At 33.8% G+C, this 23,087-nt stretch overlaps 1 protein-coding gene and 1 pseudogene across 1 annotated transcript; both read right to left on the bottom strand.

Annotated features, from left to right (window-relative positions):
* Positions 1 to 681: 681 nt before the first annotated feature.
* On the bottom strand, positions 682 to 9,005 carry LOC117915233 (annotated as a pseudogene).
* A 10,418-nt stretch (positions 9,006 to 19,423) lies between these two features.
* Positions 19,424 to 21,065, bottom strand: LOC117914180 (UDP-glycosyltransferase 75C1-like). The gene has a single exon (XM_034829407.1). The coding sequence runs from the start codon at positions 21,056 to 21,058 to the stop codon at positions 19,658 to 19,660; it is 1,401 nt and encodes a 466-aa protein (XP_034685298.1). The 5' UTR covers positions 21,059 to 21,065; the 3' UTR covers positions 19,424 to 19,657.
* Between the last annotated feature and the right edge of the window lie 2,022 nt (positions 21,066 to 23,087).

The raw sequence follows: 23,087 nt of genomic DNA, 5'->3' as shown, positions 1-23,087 counted from the left end.
ATGTTTGACAATGATTCTATAAAGTATTTTTATTCTAATAAGTGTTTTTGAAAAATATTAGGCATTTCATAAAATTTGAAAAACATTTTTAAAATTTTAAAAAATCATTTGTAGTATTAAAAAATTACTTATAATATTTTCTAAAAAAAACACTTCATAGGTGACTCTTAATTAGAAACATGTTTGGAAAAATATTTTCACTAAAAACACTTTGAATAGGCGCATTTCAAGTATTTGTTTGTAAGTAATTAATTTTAAGAAATATTTTTTTTTTCTAATATTTGAAAACAACCTTTTTAATAAAAAAATTTCAAACATTAGAATTTTTTTTTTCCAAAAAAAAAAAAAAAAAACCATCTTGTATCAAACGATTCTAAATCATCCACAGTATAGAAAAATAAATATGGATTTTATTTCAAAATCAATTGATTAAGCCAAGCAAATGGCTGAGAGAGAGATCTTTTAGTTCATGGGCTGGAGATCACAAATTTGAAATTTCTCTTTTTTCCAGAAGCAGTTACACTCGCACCTAGGACATGGTTCAGAGTACAAATGTCTTTTATTTGAATGTGATCGCCCCATGCTAATTGGGACCAAAGCAAGCACTCTAAGCGTTTAGGAAAGCCATAAAACAGCATAAAGTAAGTCGTACAACTTCATATCAACACGAGTTAACTTTCATCAAAGAGTACTGCCTCCTCCCAATTCATCCAAAAAAGCCTTCAGATTGTTGTCGGAAGATCCACCATCTTTCACAGCTTCCCTTGCCAAATCCTTCCATTTCCCAGCATTCCTTCTCAATTCTTCCCCTCTTTCTCCACCTCCCATGACGACTTCCAAGCACCTCTTGATCTCCTCGCCTTCAACTATTCCCTCCTCATTCGCTGTCACCAGAACGCCTGTCTTCCACACATCTTCAATTAGCTTCCCGTTGGTCCCTTGATCTGTCCATTGTGGAAATGCTACAACTGGAACCCCAGAAGCCAGGCACTCAAACGTTGAGTTCCACCCACAATGTGAATGAAACATCCCAATGATGGATGTGACAAAACATCCAACTGAGGACACCAAGCCACTATCATCCCTTTCTCTTCCAACTCTTCTCTGCTACTCAGCTTCTCTTCTTCCACTTCTCCGTTTCCGGGTGCTGATCTTATGACCCACAAGAAAGGCCTGCCGCTGTGTAGCAAAGCACATGCAATCTTCTCCATTTGTTGCTTTGACAGAACACAAAGTGTCCCAAACGACACATAAACGACTGATGACTTGGGCTTAGAGTTCAACCAATCGATGCAGTCACTCGGATCTTGGAAATATCTCCTCCAAAAGAAGAATCAGATGGATCGTTGGCATCCAAGAAAGCAGATGGGACCAAAGGTCCAATTCCAATCAATTTAACCTTATCCACAGCTCGTAGCGCCTCGGTCTCCAGTGCGTTGAAGGTGTTCACCAGCACTTTGGGGTTCGTCTCCTGCCTTAGTGCCTCCATGTCCTCTTGAAATGTGGGAATCCATGAAGCATATATGTTTGAAGAGAGTAAAAAGGACAGAATATCACGGCTAGACAGCAACATTGGAAGCCCCGGTAACTCAATTGGATCTGAACCCTCATTGCTGCAGTTTCTAACCACATCACCATAGCCATTGATTACTACTCAAAAAGTACTCTTTTATAGCTTAAAACTAACTGTTTTAAACACTTTTGAGTAGTAGTTAATACATTTTAACTCAATTGGCACATTAAGGAACCTAGCAAGGGTTACTAATCAGTTTTAGGCAAGTTTTGGTGTTTTTGGTAGCTCAAATCCATGACAATGCAAGTTGAAGCTCAAATACATGAAGAATCCAAGCTTTGGAGCACTTCATGGCCTTTGCCAAGCTTGGCAATAGGTTGCCAAGCCAATTAGAGATGAAAGGAAGAACACCAAAGGAAGAAATCCAACAACCAGCATTTTCGCATGCTTGTACGAAATTTCGCACACCATGCAAAACCACAAGAGGCTGCCAAAGAATATCGCACACCATGCGAATTTCGTATGGTATGCGAAATCTTCCTGTGCACCGACTCCGTTAGATTTTTATCTTCAGATATTTTGTGTAATTTCCTAGTTTCTCCTTGTAACCAACCTAGATATTTTCTTTTATATCTTTTTATATATCTTTTAGGTAGCATATATATAAGGAGACAGACAGAGAGAGATAGGTGATGTTTTTTTTCATAAAACACTTGTAAATTCCCCATAGTAAGAAATATATAGAGCTTTTTTACTTTGCCTTACCTTCTCATTTTGTTTTCACTTTTCTTTCTAGCCAAGCAACCTTTAAGGATGAATTCTCAGGGGATGAGTGGCTAGATTTTACATTTCTTGGAGTGATGGAAGCTAGGTGAAGGACCTGAATGCAAAGGTGGGAGTTATCCTTGCTTTAAAGAAAAGTAGTTGTTAACCATTAATGGTTTTTATTTCAAGTTTTAGCTTTAAATCCCATAAAATCACCTTGAATGGCCAATACTTGGTAAGCTTTTCGGATTCTATGGATGCTTATTGCTAGATCCATGGATTTCTATTAGTTATCATTTACAAGCCATTGGAAGGTGGTTCAAGGTGAGGGTCTTTAGTGTTTGGAGCCATTAATGGGAAGCAATTACCATTTTTCATGAATCCTTTGGATCAAATCTTAATTGCCAAATACAAAACCGGTTCAGGAGATAACCATCCTTTATGTTATTGTCCCCAACGCGAGGAGAAGATCTGGAATCTCCCCCTTTGCTTAAGGAACCCAATCCTAGTGACCTAAAACTCCAAGAGACCTTTTCTTTGTAGTTAACTTCACTTATTATTTTTTTCCTTAACTTAAAATCAATCTTTGCAACCACAATTCCATTTTCTTTAAAAGCTAATTTTCATAAGGAAAAGCACCATTTTATTTCCTTCACTAAAGTCAACTGTACGATGAAAACCCATCCCTGTGGACGATTCTAGAGCTACTATACTATGTTAGCTATGCTACCCTAGTGTGAGGTGATTTAGGTTTTATAAACTTTATTGATAACACCCGTCTGAGCCAGAATCAAATGGCACAACTACAATGGGGACGAATCAGCCATCGAAGTAATGATGATAAATTATAAAAACAGTGGCGCTCTGAATCCAAAGTAGCGCAGACAGAAGTTGAAGGCTACGCGCCAGCTCTGCCGCCCAAGCAAAGAGAATGGTGTGCACTAAGCAAGTAACTGGTCGGCCTTGGTCATCTCTTATTGCAATGATCTGCCTAAGGGTTTCTGATCCGCAATGCTTGATCTCAGACAAATAGTGTTGGACATGATCTTCGAGCTTGATCCCATCATCATAGCCATCGAAGAAGGGAACTAGGGTTAAACCGGGGAGGGTTGGACCTTTGGGCATGCGGCGATGAGTAGAGACGGAGACGGCGAAGGTGACGTGGGTGCCGGTTTTGATCAGGCGCTTAGTGAATTGGAAGGCTAGGTTGATGTGGCCTTGTAGTGGATGTGATATAATGAGGAAGTGGTGCTACCCCATTGCTGTGACTCAGGATTGTGTTTGTGGCCGGTGAGTTGCATGGGTGATGTATATAATGATTTGAGGGAACAACAACACCAACAACAACAACTACAAGACTTCCCCATTTCATTTTTAGAATATTAAAATTATTTTTATAATTTTTTTTTTCTCTTAGTGTTAGGCTATAAGTTCACCCAATGTTTGATGATCTTTGTATTTTTATCATTTCTATTTTGGAATAATATTTTATGATTTTTTTTCATTTTTTTTAAAATATAACTTCTAAAATTATTTACTTAAAAAAATTAATTACAAATCTATTTTGTATTTAAATGTTATAATCTTTTGGTTTAAGTAGAATGTTAATTTTTTTATTTTTTTTATTTATTAACTTTTTTAAATAACTATTTAATGTGATTTATGTTAAATTATTATGAATGAAATTTGAAGAAAATGTAGATTCTAATTATTTGATTTTTTTTTATTATTTGTAAATTTAATTAATCATTTTGATTTTCATTATTCAAAATTATTATACTAATTTAATATAATATATTTTTATGATATCATAATATATTACTTATTGAAAAATAATGTTAGTCTGATTTAACTCCCTTAGTTTAATTTCATGCTTCTTTGCTAATTATTGACGTTAAAAATAAATTTAAATTTTATTATATTATCTCATATTCATTGCGGTAAACTACAAAAATAGTCTTTATATTTTTACTTGTATTTCAATTTGGCTTCTAGACCTTCACTTAAAACAACCTCAAATTTAAATTATGTTCAAATGTTAAATAGGTGCTTAATTTAAATTTTTTCAAAAAAAAAAAATCTTATAAAATTTATAAAAAAATGATGTTAACAAACATGATATGCATATTGAGTATTATATATTATGATCTTTGATAATAATTCATAATGTTTAAAAATATATTTAATGTTAAAACGATGTGTATGTAATCTCAATGTGTTAAAAAAATATATAATAATAATAATAATAATTATTATTATTATCATTATTATTATTATTATTTATATATGAGCATATGTTTCTTGCATTTTTTTTTATTTACTAAAGATTAAAAAAAATAGACTAGTTATGAAGATTATCATGATAAAAATTAAGATAAGACAACTAGAATTTATTTATTTATTAAACTCTCATTTTTAATATTTTATTCGGAGTAGTGAAATTATTTAGATTTTGAAAAATAGAATTAGTTGGTTAAAAGAAATGAAATAATCTTCATATATGTGAAATGAACGTCTTTCACGTTTTTATTTGAAGAGTAACCCATTTTTAACCCGCATCAAGCAACGTATGGCTAATCCCTCCAGTATTTGCTGCTAACAAGATCAGGTTAGAGCTTTGCTTCGGAACTTGCTCCTCGTATCAATCTTGTCGCAGCCTCTTGTTCTTCATACCAGTCTTGTCGTCACCCCTCGTTCCTTGTATTAGTCTTGTCGTAACCCTTGGTATCTGTGTCATATGAGTCAAGGTGTAGGCCGATATGTTGGCTTCGGGACCACATATGTTCAAATTTCTCGGATCGACAAGTAGGGGCCTCAGGTGATCCAAGCTTTGATTTTTTAGGCATCCTACCCTAATGGGCGACCCATGGTGGTTGTCTCCTAGGTGAGCTTTATTTTTCCTGGGAATATTTGATCTGGTGAAGTGGTGCCATTCTCTTTTGGTTAGAAGCTTATCGACCTGGTTCCAAGAACCAATGCATCCAAGAAGATCTACCCAAATCACATAATTCTAGTTACCTTTTTGGCAAAGGCTTTGGTTCTAAACTAGGAGGTACTAGCCACTCGACCGAGTGGGTGGACCCATGGGTTGGCCACCAATTAAGCCTGGTACCTCTTGTACCCCATTTCACATCAAGAACGCTAGGAAAAGTGCTAGTTAGGCATCACTTGGGCACAAAACCTCTTTACTAGCTCTACGTAGAGGTTCATAAGCCAAACACGCATCGCTTGGAGGGTGCAATGCTTAGAGAATCACATGGAATGACACCATGATGGTAGACACCAAACTTGATTGGCGCATTACATTAAATGTGTCACGCCCCAAGACCCACTCCAAGGGCGTGACGGTCATTTCACACCTCAAACCCGAAGGCTTAAAGTATAACCTGACCCAAACAATCATATTGTAACTGGATGTTACCAATTACCAAATACCTGTTCAGAGTAGCGGAACAAAATCTAAAATCCTCAAAATTCAATTTCCAAATAACTTCCAAATACCAAATGATCCAAATGAACATAACTAACAGTTAAAACAAAATCCAACATAAAATCCTAAGTCAAATCCTAATGATGACCATTCCTCAGCCTAGCCATCACTCCTCACCCGAACTAAGAGTACCTGAAAAATTTTCAACAATTGGGAATGAGCTCACAGCCCAATAAGGAATATTAATGCAATTCATGGATCAAATATTTTCATTTCAAATAGGAGATATCATTTTTTTTTTCATCAAATATCACAGTTTCAAAGATACTAATATATTCAAAATTCAACCAACCATTTTCATATCAAATTCAAATACTTTCACATAAGATTCAATCAAATCCATTCAATTTGCATTACTCTGGTTATCAAATATCAAATGCCTAATTAGGTGAGACTTTTCAAATGGGTGGCTAGCCTCAAATTGTTCCTGGTGGACGGAACTAAACACTACTAGTACTAGTAACCTCTAACCAAACCCCTAGAGGCTGGGGTCCAAATCAATTACATTCCCACCATGAAATGTAAAGGTCAACTATTATATCCCGTTGACAGGGCCGAATAGTCAACTATTATATCCCGCTGACAAGGGCCAAATAAACCAGAGTGATGTTTTTGTTCAAGTATTCAAATTTACCCAACAATATTTAAGTGAAGTACATTCCAAGGCCTTGGAAAGGCCTTGCTATCCAATGCTTCTAAGTGATAAGTGTCCTTAGGCCCGACAGATGTCACTCAGTAGGGTTCTTCCCAATTAAGGCCAAGTTTGCCATCTCTCGATTCTTTTGTATTTTTAAAAACATACTAGAGTATGAGATACCTAAGATGAAACTTTCAGCTCTGAACCCTTTTGTTGTATTGCACCATGACCCGCTGGTGGTAAGCGGGCATCTGTATGGTCACCTCATCCCACCTTTTGTTGGCTAGGTCCAAAAAAAGCTCGATTGAGGCTAAATGGGCATCTACATCTGCTAAAGTTATATGTTCTATGGATAGACCAATTTCAGTTGGAATGACAGCCTCCATTCCAAAGGCTATAGAAAATGATGATTCTCCAGTTAGCTTATTTTGAGTTGTCTGGTAGGCCCATAAGACACCCAGGAGCTCTTCGATTCATTTTTCTTTGGCCTTCTCCAACATTTTTTTTCAGACAATCTAATATGGTCTTGTTGGTGGCTTCAATTTGGCCGTTGTTTTGAGATAAGCGTAATGTAGAGTAGAAGTTCTTGATGTTGAGGTCAGTGCAAAACTGGCAGAAAATACGATTGTTGAATTGGATGTAATTACCAAGTACTAGTGTTGGGGGGATGTTGAATCAGCAAACAATTGTTCGCCACACAAAATTTCATACTTTAGTGTCCTTGATGGTAGCATAAGTCTCTGCTTTGACCCACTTTGAGAAGTAATCTGTGGCTACTAGGAGAAAACGTTTTTGAGCAAGCATCGTAGGTGGTAGTCCAACAATGTCAGGTCCTCATTGCACGAACAGCCAGTGGCTCACAATGGGTGTAAGTTGTTCAGTCGAGAGGTGATATACCAGCACGTAGCGTTGGCACTTGTCTTATTTTTCAACATGTATATCAGCGTCTTTGTGGATGGTTGGCCAATAGTACCTCTTGGATAATATCTTATGAGCTAAAGATTGTCCCCCGCTATGGTTACCACACTATCTTTCATGGATTTCGACAAGTAGGTGTTTAGCTTCATCATTCTGTACACAGTTAAGATATGGATCGTCGTAAGAACACCTATACAAGTGGTCATTGATCATACATAAGCATGTGGCCTTTACCTAGAGCCTATGGGTTCTTTTTCATATTTAGGGAGCGTGTCATCTTTTAGGTACTCGACATATGAGTTCAACTAGGAATTGGCAAGGGTGTCGAGTGTATTAACCGTTTCTCCATCTCCATAAAAGAAAATTATTCTAAAAGCTTGATCGGGAATGCCTAACTCTACTTATTCGGAGAAGAGGAACCCAAGTTGGCGAGGGCATCAACCTAAACATTTCTCCTCTCTAAGAACCAATGTAAAGCCTACAAAATAGAATCAAGAGGCTTTCCTCTTTACGACGTCTAAGTATCTAGCCATTCTTTCATTATATGCTTCATAGTGTCATTCTACTTGGTTAACAACAAGCTGGGAGTCACTACAAACATCAACTTTTCTTACCTGTAGTTGGCGGGCCATTCTTAGCCCTATGAGTATCGCTTTGTATTTGACCTCGTTGATGGATGCCAGGAAACTCAAGTTGATGGATTGTAATAGTTCATCTCCAACGGGGGACTTGAGGACAACTCTGACTCCAGTTCATTTCATTTTCGAAAAACCATATACATAAATAATCCATGTCTCACTATTCTTGTTGCTCTCAGTTTCCAAGCTCTCATATCCTAAAAGTTTGACGATGAAATTCGCTAATACTTAGTCTTTGAGGCTTTGTCGTGGCCTATACTTGAACCCGAACTCACCCAACTTGATAGCCCACTTAACCAGCTGATCGAAGATATCTGACTTGTGCAACACAACCCACATAAGCTGGTCCATAAGGACAACATGGCGTGCGCTTGGAAATATCGCTTAAGCTTCTTAGCCGCAGTGTGCAATGCTAGGGACACCTTTTCAAGCTTAAAGTATCGAGTTTTTGTGTCAAGGAGAGTTTTGTTGACAAAGTATACTAGTTGTTGGGTGTCTTATTCATCTGAACAAACTAAGGAAGAACTTACCACCACAGTTGTAGCCACTAAGCATACACACAATTTTTTGTCTTTGCATGGCAGACTAAGAACGGGAATAGAGCCAAATAGCTTTTGATGGCAGTGAAGGCCTAATTACATTGCTCATCCCACTCGAACTTCTTTTTCTTCCTGAGCACTTCAAAGAAATGTTGCAACTTGTCGGCCGTCTATTTTCCTGTTAGCCGTTGGACCTATTTGACTAGAATGGAGGGGGGGGGGGGCATTTCTTGTAGGGCTCTGATTTGCTGTCAGCTAGCTTTTATCCCGCACTTTGTCACCAAGTAGCTAAGAATTATGCTCACCTGCACTCCAAATGCACAATTTTCGAGATTCAATGTCATGTCATGTATGCGAAGTAAAGCAAAAGCATTCGCAAGGTCCTGGAGGTAGTTCTGCTTCAACTTACCTTTGATCAACATGTCGTCAATATAGAATTCTATGTTTTGTCCCAACAAATGCTAGAATATCTTTATCACCAATCGCTAATAGGTTGCTTCAGCATTCTTAAGGTTGAACGACATTACATCATAACATAGTAAGCCCCGACTAGTAATAAAAGTCGTCTTCTCCGCATATGGTAGGTATATTGGTATCTGATTGTACCCGAAAAAGGAGTCTAAAAAGAAGAAAAGCTCATGGCCTACTGTGGCATCAACGATTTGGTCTATCCAATAGAGAAGAAAATTGTTTTTCAGGCAAGCTTCATTAAGATCAATGAAGTCAATGCACACACACCATTTACTATTTTTCTTCGGGACCATAGAAACGTTGGCTAGCTATTCCGGGTATTATACCTCTTGGATAAATTTAGCTTCAATCAATTGGTCTACTTCTTCCATAATAATCTTATGTCGTTCTTCATAAAATTTACGCAATTTTTATCTAATTTAGCACCATCCTCCCTTCACGTTCAAGTGGTGGCAAGCTATTGAGAGGTGAATCCCCTCTAAGTTGGAGTGTTTCCATGCTAAGACATTTGCATTTTTCCTTAGCAGCTAAGTGAACCTATTCTTTTCCTTTTCCTACAATATTTTCTCTAAAAACACTTTATAGAGGACTCATCAAATAGATTGATGACAATTAGTAACTCAGTGGCCGAGGACTCCCGTTTGTTCGATTTCAAGCTGGAATCCTTTGGTAGTTCCTATTTTTTCCCCCTTGAGCCCCTTTCTCCTTTGCCTATACTAGGGATCATAAACATCGTCATCTAATAGTATCGTCGTGATGTCGTCTAATCTTTGTAAATGTCTATTTGACCTTCATGTTGTCTATCAAGGATTACGTTGTATGGAGAAGGGACGAAGATGGGAAACACGATGTCATTGAGAGAAAATATGGTTGAGCTGTTGAAGCTCAACAAAGCCCTCCTTGGACTTTCCAATGCATGCATCAAAAGGTTTATTTTCTTGTAGGTAGATATATGTATGAGGTCCACAAAACTTCCTTGGTCAATCACTATATGACACACATCGTATTCGATAATGTTCAGCGTTAGGATGAAGGCATTTTCATGTGGCTGAGTGACATAGAGTAGGTCTGCTTTGGAAAATACAATGGTTTCGTCCATTGGAACTAGGCTTCCGACGACAAATATGACTCCCACATTGCAAATCTAGGTCACACGCTTTGCATCTTTTATCAACATCTTGGCATGTCATTTGTTTTTTCATTGCCTATCGATTGGTCCCTCATGTATGACATGGATCACTTGTCTGGCTTCGAAGCCAATTTTAGAGGCAAAAGTAGCTTGGCAAGCAAGGGAAGGTTCTATTCAATTGTGGAGATACTTGCTAAGTTGATCGGCTTGCACCATTTATTCAACCAATAAATGAAGGTGGTGGCACTCTTTGATAGTGTGGCCCTTGTCCTTATGGTATTTGCAAAAGCGATTTTGATCTCTTTGACTTACATCCCCTCACATAGGATTCGACTAGCGAAAACCCTCTAGATTCTGAATTATTGACAACAATTGGCTATAACTGAGAGTGAGCTTTGTTAAATGAGGCGTTGACTTCTCTTCCTAGTACTAAGCTTTGAGTGTCTTTCGCGGTTGGTTTTTTTTTGCCTCCTTGTTGATGAAGTCCTTCAATGGGCTAGTTATGCTCACTCTATCGGGGAGCAATCGTCCAGGATGTCGCAATGATTTGCTAGGATGCCGCTTTAAGATCCTTTTTTAGCATGGCCTACTTGTTGGCTCTCCAGAAGAATCTACAACAAACATGATGTTTCATAACAAATGTTTTTGTAGCAAAGAGTTAGATATTTTTGGCAAATATGTTTTTGCCACAAAAAACATTCGTCACAAAATTGTTGCAACAAGTCCGTCACTAAAAAGTTTTACCAATGAATAAAAAATTTTGTCACTAAAAGTAAATTTTAGCAATGAATAATATTTGTGGCAAAAAATAAACTATTCATAATTAAAAAAAAATCTCTATCTTGAGAAAAGTTTTGTGGTAAAAAGTCTCTTTTAATGACGAATGTTATTTTGTGGGAATATAATATCTTTAGCGACAAATTTATGTTTATGGTTAAAATGCTATGATAATATTTTATTTTTCATTTTTTTATGGAGGTTAGGAGCATGGGTATCCATTTCTAAAAATATGATGACACCCCCACACCTATTTCAAGCCTGGGGAAGGATATTTTGGCTCCATAATAATTCTTATATTAAACTATAATCATTGGGATTCAAACTCATGACCCTTCACTTTATCATTGTTCTTTGAAGAGATTTTCACCATACTATAAATCAATCGATGTTTAAAGAAAAATAACAAATTTTTAATTAGGTTCAACATTATTTCTTTCTTTATACTAATCTCAAATTATAATTATTTTTTATACTCTTTATCAATAAACGAGTATAAACTTGAAAAAAAAATTAAAGATTTCAAAACAAACTTTATAAATTATCAATACTTATTTGCATGATTATTCTTGAAAAAAATATTCAAAGATAGAATTTAAAAAATAAAAAATAAAAACTTTAATATATATATATATATATAATTATTTAGACTAAAATATAATAAAAATCAAAACTCGTAGTAAAGAAATCTTTGGAAAAAAAATATATAATAGTTATGCAAATAAAAAAATTAAAAGCAAAAAAAAAAAGTCTAGATTAAAGCCGAGAGTCTATTTTTTATTTTCTTAATCTTATTTTATTTGAATCATTATATTTGTAATTAATAGGTAAATTTCTTTCCATGAAAATTTTAAAATAAAATTGAAACTTCAAAACTTATATACTTTTATTAAATTTTTATAAATTTCATCTATATATTCAAAATTATAATTGTTAAACTCACATAAAAATATAAAACAACCTTTTTTTTTTTACTTTTTATCAAACATCAAACTTCTTTATGTTTTAAGAAAAAAATTATTTTTATCATAAAGGACTATTTTGTATAATTATTTAATAGTTCTATTTAATATTTAATTTGTTATATAAAAAGTGGTGCATATATAATTAAAATAAAAAGTAATATTCTACCTCAAATTAGATTGTGAAAAAAAATATTTGAAAAAAAAATTGAAATTTCTAACTCATTTCTTATATTTTTTTATTAAAAATAATTTCACATTAAAAAGTAAAGTTTGTAGCAAAATGTCACATGCCATGTGAGAATTATTTTTATCATAATTTTAAAGATGAAATGTAAATTTGTGGCTAAAGAAAATGATATTTTCTACAAATAATTTTGAGGCAAAAAGTTGAATTATTCCCACGATATTTTTAGCAACAAAATTAACTTCATATCAACAAGTAATATTTTACCACGAATAATTTTGTGGCAAAAAGATGAGTTTATAGTAAAATGTTTTATATTTTGTAAGAATTACTTGGGTCATTTTTAGCGACAAAAATGAAACATGTGGCTAAAAGTGACATTTTGCCACAAAATTTAGTTTATGGCCAAAAAATTTGTGGCAAAAAGCGATAATTGTTGTGGTGAGAGGTTGTCCATTGTCTCTAGTGGCTTCTTTGATATAGATTTAAAGAATGAGGTCCTTGAGATAAAACTTTGTTTGAAGGCTTGCATGATCACATCGGTGGTGCAAGGCTCCATTTAGATCAAGGTTTGTCCAAATCTTCACATAAAATCCTGGATGGACTTAGACTCCATCATTTTCAAATTGCTCAGGCTATTGAGGCCCTATTTCTTCCTGGCGGAGGATAATGGTGTGCCACGAACACCTCTAACAGCTCTTAGAAGTCATTAATTGAATTGGTCAGGAGTTTATGGAACTAGGCAAGGGTTGGGCCCTATAAGCTAGCCAGGAATACTTTGCATAAAAGTGCATCGTCTTCTATGTCTAGGGTCATTACTTAGCGGTAATGGATGAGGTGGTCGAAAGGGTCTATGGTACCATCATACATGGTGAATTTAGGCATCGTGAACCCTGAGGGGGCCTTTGTTGCACCATATGGGTAGCCAGGAGTGTTGACAACATATCATTAAGAAAGCATGTGGTGGTTTTGAGCGAAACTTTCTCGATAGCCTCACACAAGAAAACCATTTGTTCAGTTCATGGTCGGTTAATGTCTTCCGGGCGATACCTTTTGGTTTAGCCTTGAGCGGGGCTGATAACTTCACTCAGGGAGTTCTCTTTCTAGGGTTTGGTGGTCGCATATTCCCTCTCGAGGGTTTGTGGTCCTAGGTGGATCGGCTCATTCAGCAGACACGAGAGGGTTTTTTTCGAAGAGCCGACTAGGGCCTCATCATTTTTCGATGATCCTTGGGTAGCCGTGCTAAGTTGGGCTACCAATATCTTGTTATGTTTCCTCAACTGATCAATAGTTCTTCTCAGCTCATCTAGTTGTCTCTGATACTCCACTAGCAGGGGCTCGGGTGCCAGCTATTGCTCCATAGTTGGCGGGGCAACACATGTATCGCCAGCGTGGCTAGCTACCCATGTAGTCATCATGGTTGACCTTTTTGTTACGTTGCCATAGACAATGCCAATTGTTGATGCAGAATCATTTCAAATACAAGGATCTAATGACTATTCAAAGCATTAGACTACCTTTAAGTGTGACTTTCTCTTCTGATATGTGACTTTGCTTTTCTACCTTTCCCTTATTCTTATTCTCTTTTTATAGGGCTTCCAAGCTATCAACTAACTAGTCAAGTACGTCAACTTTCTCCTAGGAGAGTAGTAAGTTAGGGGGAAGACATTAAAGATTGCATGGCATCCATGGTTGGGTGGACAAAACCTGTGTCAGGCGGCACATGGGTGGCCCTTCTAGTATTTGCAACTAACAAAACCTATTAGAGCTTTGCTTTGGGACTTGCTTCTTGTATCAATCTTGTTGTAGCCCATACCAGTCTTGTTGCCACCCCTCGTTCCTTGTATTAGTCTTGTCGCAGCCCTTGGTGTCTATGCCACATGAGTTAAGGTGTAGGACAATACATTGCTCTCAAGACCACATATGTTCAGATTTCCCAGATCGACTAGTAGGGGTCTTGGGTGATCCAAGTTTTGATTTTTCGAGCATCCTACCCTAGTGGGCGACCCATAGTGGTTGTCTCCCGGGGTAAGCTTTATTTGTCCCGGGAAAATTTGATCAAGTGAGATGGTGCCATTCTCTTTTGGTTAAAGGTTTATCGACTTGGTTCCGAGAACCATTACGTCTAGGGGGATCTATTTGGATCATGTAATTTTGGTCACCCTTTCAATAAAGCCTTCAGTTCTACAGATGGGGGTAGTACTAGCCACTTGAATGGATGGGCGGACCTGTGGGTGGCCACCAATTAAGCTTGATACCTCCCAGGGTATTTTTGTCAAAATGAGGCCAAAAAATGATGAAGAAGAATAAGGGAAAGTTGACATACTTGAAAAATTAGGTTTTCAATGAACTTTTTAATCAAATAACCTAAAAAAAATAAGGCATAAATATACATAATATATATACCAATATGTTATCAAAAAACAAATGGTCATTATCAATGGTAGGGTTTCCAACCCCACCCTCGCTCTCCGCAAGCCAATAAGGAAGTGGTGAACAAGAGAATAGTAAAGCACATTCATTAATTTCACCAAATTTTCATCTTGGTGGTGACAGGAAGCAATAAAAAGGAGTGTAGTGAAGCATATTAATTCCAATAATATGGTTCCTAACTACCAAAAATGAAAATGGCTTCTTTTAGGTTGCTAACAGTGGAACATGCCCTCATGCCTCAAAAATTGATCTTGCTATTTTATACATTTGGGTATCTTTCAAAATATATGCATGAATCCAAATTTAAATAAATGGTAAAATTATAGTGTTCAATCTCTATATTAACCTATATATTTTGATTTAATTGATATTAATTTTTATTATAAATATTCTTAATTTTTAATTGTTTATTAAAATAAAAGCTCTATTTATTTCTATTTTTCTTGTTTAATACTTTTTAGTTATTTAAACCCAAAGGTTAAAAAATAAAGATTTAACTTAAACCCATCTCTTGCTCTTAATGGATTGTATTTGATAATCATTCTAGCATAGGATCTTTTAAAATATTGACTTAGGTGATGTTTTTTTTTTTTTGCTTAACTTAAATTCTAAATAGAACTTAAAACTAAATAGTGTTTAATAATGTTAAATATTAGGTTTTTTGTTTTTATAACATTTTATTTTTTATTAAGTATTAAAAAGTATAAAAAAATTAATATGTTACCTTTTATATTTAGAAAAAGCTAAATAGTTTGGTTTCTTCCATTCAGTCAAAAATTTATACTAAGTCCTAAAAAAAAAAAAAAAAAAAAAAAAAAAAAACACACTCTCTTACTCTTTATTGAAGATTTGAGGTTGTGCAATCAATCAAAACATCATAGATGAGTCTGAAAAGATTTTGATAAATGCAAGTTAGTTTTTGAAATGGTATGGGTTAGACTTAAAATGAAGCTAAAATATTTTTAAACAATTTTTGAAAACTTGTAGTAATGCTCAAGCGCTCACCAAAGCTCTCCAACATTAAAGCCAACGTTCAAGCACTTATTTAAGTGCTCAAGTGGTGACTAAGTTCGCTTGAGCATTTGTTTCAAAATCCACTAGATTCTAGGAGTTCGTTGTTTGAAAATTTGAGATTTTATTTTTTTTAACAAGATTTTGTTTCTAATCCTTTATGTTCTTGAGCTTATGTATGCTCAACATAAATGTGTTTTAAACTTGGATGTCCTTATTTTGAAAAACCTTAATTTACTCTGCCATTTCCACAAGCTCTCAAAGATTTGTTGAACAAATTTTGGGTTGTTGGAGAAAATTGCATCACCTTAAGAGCTGAGATGAATCCATTGGAGCACTCGAGGTGCTGCATCAACATGTGTCATGATATGTGTTGAAGAGTAAGTTTTAAGTAGTGTTTGTTTGGGTAAAACCGTGTGTTACAATCTTATATAGTAAATTATTTATTTGAGATCTTAAGCCCTATGATTTTTTATCTTCACACTTTGTGTGGAGGGTTTTCTACATAAAATTATGTCCCACTATTGTTGATTGTTTGATCTATTATTCATTCTCAAGAAATCAATTAAATTAAAAATTTTAACTCTTGTGTTAAAATCTTTAAAAATCGTTGATTAACCCCCTTCACATTTTACAAGTTAGGTTTTTCAACTAATACCTTTTCTATTGTAACTTTTAATAAAAATTCTCTACTTATCCTTCTTTACAACTTGAATGTATGTACTCCTTTTAAAACAAAATAATTATGAAATTATTTTCAATATTTTTTAGTACTTAATTCAAGATGAAGATCCAATTGCTTTGTAGAATTTTCTACCAAATTTTTTAATAAAATTATTAAATCTCTGAAATTAGGTAAGCAGATGATTAGTCAATAAATGATATGTATAGTTGTAAAACCGCCATTGGGCCAAAAAAAACCTATCCATAGCCTACCTCTGTGCCACTGAAAAATAATTCTTTAGCTGTACTAAAACTAAATATGATAAAATTATAATACTAATGAAATTCAAATGAATAATAATAAAATGCTAATGAAGTGTGCATGAAATTAATAATAAAATTTTATTTCACTCTTTAATACATGATATTTCTTCTTAATAATTAAATATAATAATTCTCCTATTTAACAAAATAAAAAATATTAACACATTTTTATTTATTTAATATAATAATATTGAAAATAAAATAATGAAATATTAATGCATTTATGTTTTATATTTAATATAATAATATTAAAGATAAAAGAATAAAATATAATATTTTAAAATTTTAAATTATTTAAATATAATTTTAACTTCTTCATGTTATTTTGAATTATAATAATACATAAATTATATATTTGTGACATAATGATAATAATTGGATTACAATTCAATTATGATAAGAGATTAATAGTCGATTTGGAAATGATTTTATTAAGTCTTTTTACCCATTTTTAATACTTAAAGAAATAAAAAAAAAATAGTATCAAAAAGTTAGAAATACTTTTTAGAATCATTATCAAATTGCTATTAAAAAATTTATTTGATAGTGATTTAGGAAGTATTTTTATCCTTTCTAATTTTAAAAATTAATTTTTTTTATAAAATTTGTAAAGTGTTAGTTAAAAAGATTAAAAATATTCGGATTCTAAATCATGAATAGTAATTTAAAAAAAAAAGATTTGCAAAAATCAATTGGTTCCAAAAACTAGAAAACAAAACCATTAAAATTCACAACACATGGATTAACTCAATAAGGCATGTCATTAAACAAATCAGCAACAACTCAATATGAACATGGAGATTTCACATGGAAAAAAAACCCCAAAATGGAGGTAAAATTAATAAAAATAAAATAAAATATATTCACCAATCCACCATGTAAAGTGGAAAAGCAATGGTCCCAGGGGTCTTTTTCCCTGGACATGTATCATAAAGAGATGGATAGTACAGAACAGCAATTGTTTTCTTCTCATGCTTATTGGAGTCTGCCCTTGACTTTACTGGGTTCTATCATAAACTCTCTATCTCTGGCATAGCTGACAAGTACAGGTCATTCATGTGGTGATCACGGGAACTACTATTTATTCCACCACTCTCCCTTATTCAACCATTTTTAAATTTTTTATTTTTTTATAATTCTTTTATAAATAATTAAAAATCAACATTATTTTTTATTTTTAAATTATAAATAAACAAAAATTACATTAATAATTTAAAAACCATTTTGAAAAATATCCTTTTAAAAAACATGTTAATTTAAATGAATAAAATCTATTTTTTATATTTTAAGAGTAAATAATTTAATGATTAAAACACTATTAAAATAAACATATTCACTATTTTCTTTTCTTTTATACATTTAAATTTTCTCTTTTTGAAAATATGTTTAATTAGAAAATGAAAATTGAAAACATTGTTTTTTATATGAAAATAATAAAAAGAATTAAATTTTATTTATTGATTATTCTTTTTTAATTTTTTCATTAGTTATTTTAATAATAAAATAAAAAATATAATATGTTCATAATTAAACAAATGAATCAATCAATTTTGTATTTTTTTTATACTATCTTTTACATGAAAAATAATATATATATATATATATATATATATATATATATATATTACTCTTTTTAATTTTATTTTCCCTATTAGTTCTTTTTTTGTGTAATAAAAAATTCTAATATATCCATAATTAACTAAGTAATAGATTAATTGTGCACATTTTGATCTATTAAAATAAATTACTTTCTAATTTAAATATGAGATAATATTGATAAAAAAGAAATAAGATATAATATTGTAATACTCATCCCATGTATTTTTATTTTATTTTTGATATCGTATATGTTTATTCGATTATCTATCCCACTAATGATGAATATGAACATAAATTGGGTTCAATTTTTCTTTTTTTTCTTGAGTCATGACGATGAAAACATGGTTAATCTATCCATATGCATACATTTCATTTTAGGTTTATGAAATTTGTACACATGTATAAAGTATTTACATTAAATGTATAAAGTAAATGTACTAATTGTACAATAGTATACAAGATTATCTTCTTTGAAGGAATTTAGCTGATTTTTAAAAACTCAACTTGCACGTTTCCTTTTGCCAAGAATGAGGGACATTCCACATCAATTTTAGATTCAGAAGGGTATTTTAATATTTTTAAATTATAATATATTATTCAATTAAAAATTAATTATCACAATTAATTAAATAATGATCATGTTACAAAATAATCAATTAAGACAATATCTATGTAATTTCTATAAAATAGAAAAATATTCAAATAATTATCTATAGCCTTAAAGATATTTATATAAAAAATAACTTATATTATATATATATAAATAATTTGTAAGTTAGAAAAAAAAAAGAATAATAATATTTTATGAGGTGTTTTAAATATATTTACTTAAAAAATGAATTTGATAATAATAATTTTTAACCATTGATTTTCAATATTCAATTTGTTGGGCATGATTTGTTGGGAATCAATCTCTATAATCCCACCATTTCATATGTGAGAGAAGGATGAAGTGAATAGAGATAGAAAAAAATAATTGGAAAAATAGTGTCAAAATTGGGAATCATTTACATGGTCCCATCAATTAATAGAGAGAGATAGTGTAAAAATTGGGAATCATCTACATGGTCCCATCAATTAATAAGAGAGGGAGAGAGGGAGAGATTTTTCGTTTTAATAGGCAAGGGCCAAAGACAATGCCCCGTTAGGTTTTAGGCTCAAATAGGGATATGAGTACTTGAATCAAGACCCATCTGACCTCAAAATACAATTCATCTATTATTGTACCGACATTATTGACAACCACAATAGAAAGAGATGAGAGAGACAAATAGTAGGTTTAAGTATAGAGTGAGTGAGGAGAGAGAGAACAATTTTTCTTGAAGGGAAGATGTTTTTGTTCAAAATTTTAAAATAAAATCAATTGATTAAGCCAAGCAAATGACTCAGAGGGAGATCAATTTATTTCATAGGCTGGAGAATATAGACTTGAAATTTCTCTTTTCTCCGGATGTGGTTACACTTACACCAAGGAAATGGTTCAGAGTACGAATGTCTTCTATTTCAATGTGATCGCTCCATGCTAATTCAAATAAAAGCAAGCACTCGAAGAACGAGTTCAATCAATAATACAACTTCATATCAACACAAGTTAACTTTCACTAAAAAATACTGCCTTGTCCCAATTCATCCAAAAAAGCCTTCAGATTGTAGTCCGAAGATCCACCATCTTTCACAGCTTCCCTTGCCAAATCCTTCCATTTCCCAGCATTCCTTCTCAATTCTTCCCCTCTTTCTCCACGGCCCATGACGACATCCAAGCACCTCTTGATCTCCTCGCTTTCAACTATTCCCTCCTCATTCGCTGTCACCCGAACGCCTGTCTTCCACAAATCTTCAATTAGCTTGGCGTTGGTCCCTTGATCTGTCCATTGTGGAAATGCTACAACTGGAACCCCAGAAGCTAGGCACTCTAACGTTGAGTTCCACCCACAATGTGTAATGAAACATCCCAATGATGGATGTGACAAAACATCCAACTGAGGACACCAAGCCACTATCATCCCTTTCTCTTCCAACTCTTTTCTGCAACTCACCTTCTCTTCTTCCACTTCTCCGTTTCCGGGTGCTGATCTTATGACCCACAAGAAAGGCATGCCGCTGTGTAGCAAAGCACGTGCAATCTTCTCCATTTGTTGCTTTGACAGAACGCAAAGTGTCCCAAACGACACATAAACGACTGATGACTTGGGCTTGGAGTTCAACCAATCGATGCAGTCACTCGGATCTTGGAAAATATCTCCTCCAAAAGAAGAATCAGATGGATCGTTGTCATCCAAGAAAGCAGATGGGACCAAAGGTCCAATTCCAATCAATTTAACCTTATCCACAGCTCGTAGCGCCTCGGCCTCCAGTGCGTCGAAGGTGTTCACCAGCACTTTGGGGTTCGTCTCTTGCCTTAGTGCCTCCATTTCCTCTTGAAATGTTGAGAGCAACGAAGCATATATGTTTGAAGAGAGTAAAAAAGACGGAATATCACAGCTAGACAGCAGTATTGGAAGCCCCGGTAACTCAATTGGACTTGAACCCTCATTGCTGCAGTCTCCAACCACATCACCATAACCATTGAAGTAATGATAGTAAATGGTGAAAACAGTGGCGCTCTGAATCCAAAGAAGCGCCGACGGAACCTGAAGGCTACGCGCCAGTTCTGCCGCCCAGGTTAGGAGGATGGTGTGCAGTAAGCAAGTAACTGGTCGGCCTTGGTCAGCGCTCATTGCAGTGATCCGCCTGAGGGTTTCTGATCCACAACGCTTGATCTCGGACATATAGTGCTGGGCATGATCATTGGAGTACTTTAACCCATCATCATAGCCATCGGAGAAGGGGACTAGGGTTAAACCGGGGAGGGTCGGATCTTTGGGCATTCGGCGATGGGCGGAGACGGAGACGGCGAATGTGACGTGGGCGCCGGTTCTGATCAGGCACTTGGCTAATTGGAGGGCTGGGTTGATGTGGCCTTGCAGTGGATGTGATATAATGAGGAAGTGGTGCTGCCCCATTGCTGTGACTGAGGATTGTGTTTGTGGCCCGTGAGTTGCATGGGTGATGTATATAATGATTTGAAGCAGCAGCAACAACAACAATAATAATAATAATAATTAATAAGCTTCAATTTGCAAATTTATTATTTGTAACTTTAATTAATCATTTTAAGTTTCATTATTCAAAATTATTTTATTAATTTAATATAATAAATTTTTATGACACCATAATATATTAATTATCGAAAAATAATGTTAGTTTAATTCAATTTCCTTAGTTTAATTTTGTGCTTCTTTCTCAACTATTGATGTTAAAAATAAATTTAAATTTTATCATATTATCTCATATTCATTAGGGGTAAATTACAAAATAGTCTATTTCAATTTGGCTTTCAAACCTCTTCTCAAAACAGCATCAAATTTAAATTATGTTTAAATGCTAAATAGGTCCTTAATTTAATTTTTAAAAATTGAAAAAATCATAGAAAATCCATAGAAATTAATGTTAAGAAACATGATAATTGACTCCAAATCTTTTAAATTTAAGCTTTTAAGAAAATTGATTGTTTAACATGATATTAGAACTTAGTTTGATCCATCGTATTTGTCTTATGGATATGAATCCAAGTTCTACCTACCTCTTTATCATACGGATGAAAACTATACTTGAAGGAGACTATAATTAATCGATTGTTTTGAGAAAAATTTTGATATACTATGTTTGAATATAATTAATTTATTTTATGCTTTTATAAAATATCTTTGATTTTTTTTTTCTAGAAATAATAATAAAAATATTAGGTATTATTTTTTTTTAAAAAAAAGTTCTCACTAGTATTTCCGTATGATACATTGATAAAGATGTTGACCTTTTGCTAGAGGGGAGGTCACATAGGCTTTGTGAGGTCACATACACAAAATTTTCTGTGGATCGACTTGGTGGCTCTACCAAATCACAATATCCCTTATTTTCTCAAGTCCATTTTTAATTAAAGAATTTACATTTTTGTGGTCCAGCTTACAAAGGACTGATTTTGGAAAACGTTAACCCCTCAAAAACAATTGTGTGGAGAGAGTGCAAGTCTACGTTAAGGACAACTCTCATACTCGAAGTCTTACCTAAGCTTCCGATGTACCACCAACTAGGGGTCTCTAACGGGCGGGCCGGGCCGTAAATAGGAAGCCCACGGCCCAGCTTGGGCGGTCAACGGGCCGGGCCGGGCCATGCTAAAATGCTAGGCCCGCGGGCTGGTGGGCGGGCCGGGCTAGCGGACTTTTTGAATTAAGCCAAAATGGCTTTCAAAAAAGCCAAAGGAAGGGAGAGGGGGGGATTCGAACCCCTCCCCTCATGTTTAAACTTTAAGCTTCTAACCAGCTAAACAACATTCTTTTTATGTTTATTAATTGAGTTAGTTATATATATATATATAAAAATAAAGTATATTATTTTTTAAAAAAAAAATTAAAGGCTCCAGCCCATGTGACCGTTGGAGCTAAGCCTCCAACGGTCACATGGCCAATTATTTTGAATTTTGAATTTTTTTTTTAAACCTTCCTATAAATACATTTTCTTCCTTTTAATTTTTTCATCAAATTCTCTCTATTTCTCTCTCTATTTCTCTCACATTCTACAATATTTCAAATTCTTTTATTTTTCCCTCAAATTATACAATATTGTTGGTGGTGCAAAACAAGCATTGGTGGCTCCAAGAGTTCAAATTTGCTAGGAATTTCTGCATCGGTTCTCTAATTGAGTAACATACTTCACCCCTACTACTTTATTTTTTTGTTACATTTTTTTTATATATTTATTACTTTATTATTTTTGGCATAATATTTTATCAATAATTATAATATGACAAGTGCTTCTTCATCTAGTCCATGTGATGAAATATCATCAAACAAAAAATTTACTTCAAATATATGGAATTTTTTTGATAGAATAGAAATAATTTTAGAAAATAATAAAAAAGAAATAAAAGCAAAATGTAAAATTTGTAATAAATTTCTTACTGGTGGCTCAAATGCAGGCACAAGTCATTTAAAA

This window comes from Vitis riparia, chromosome 5, assembly GCF_004353265.1.
Source record: "Vitis riparia cultivar Riparia Gloire de Montpellier isolate 1030 chromosome 5, EGFV_Vit.rip_1.0, whole genome shotgun sequence".
Taxonomy (NCBI): domain Eukaryota; kingdom Viridiplantae; phylum Streptophyta; class Magnoliopsida; order Vitales; family Vitaceae; genus Vitis; species Vitis riparia.
This window is presented reverse-complemented; position numbering and strand designations above follow the sequence as displayed.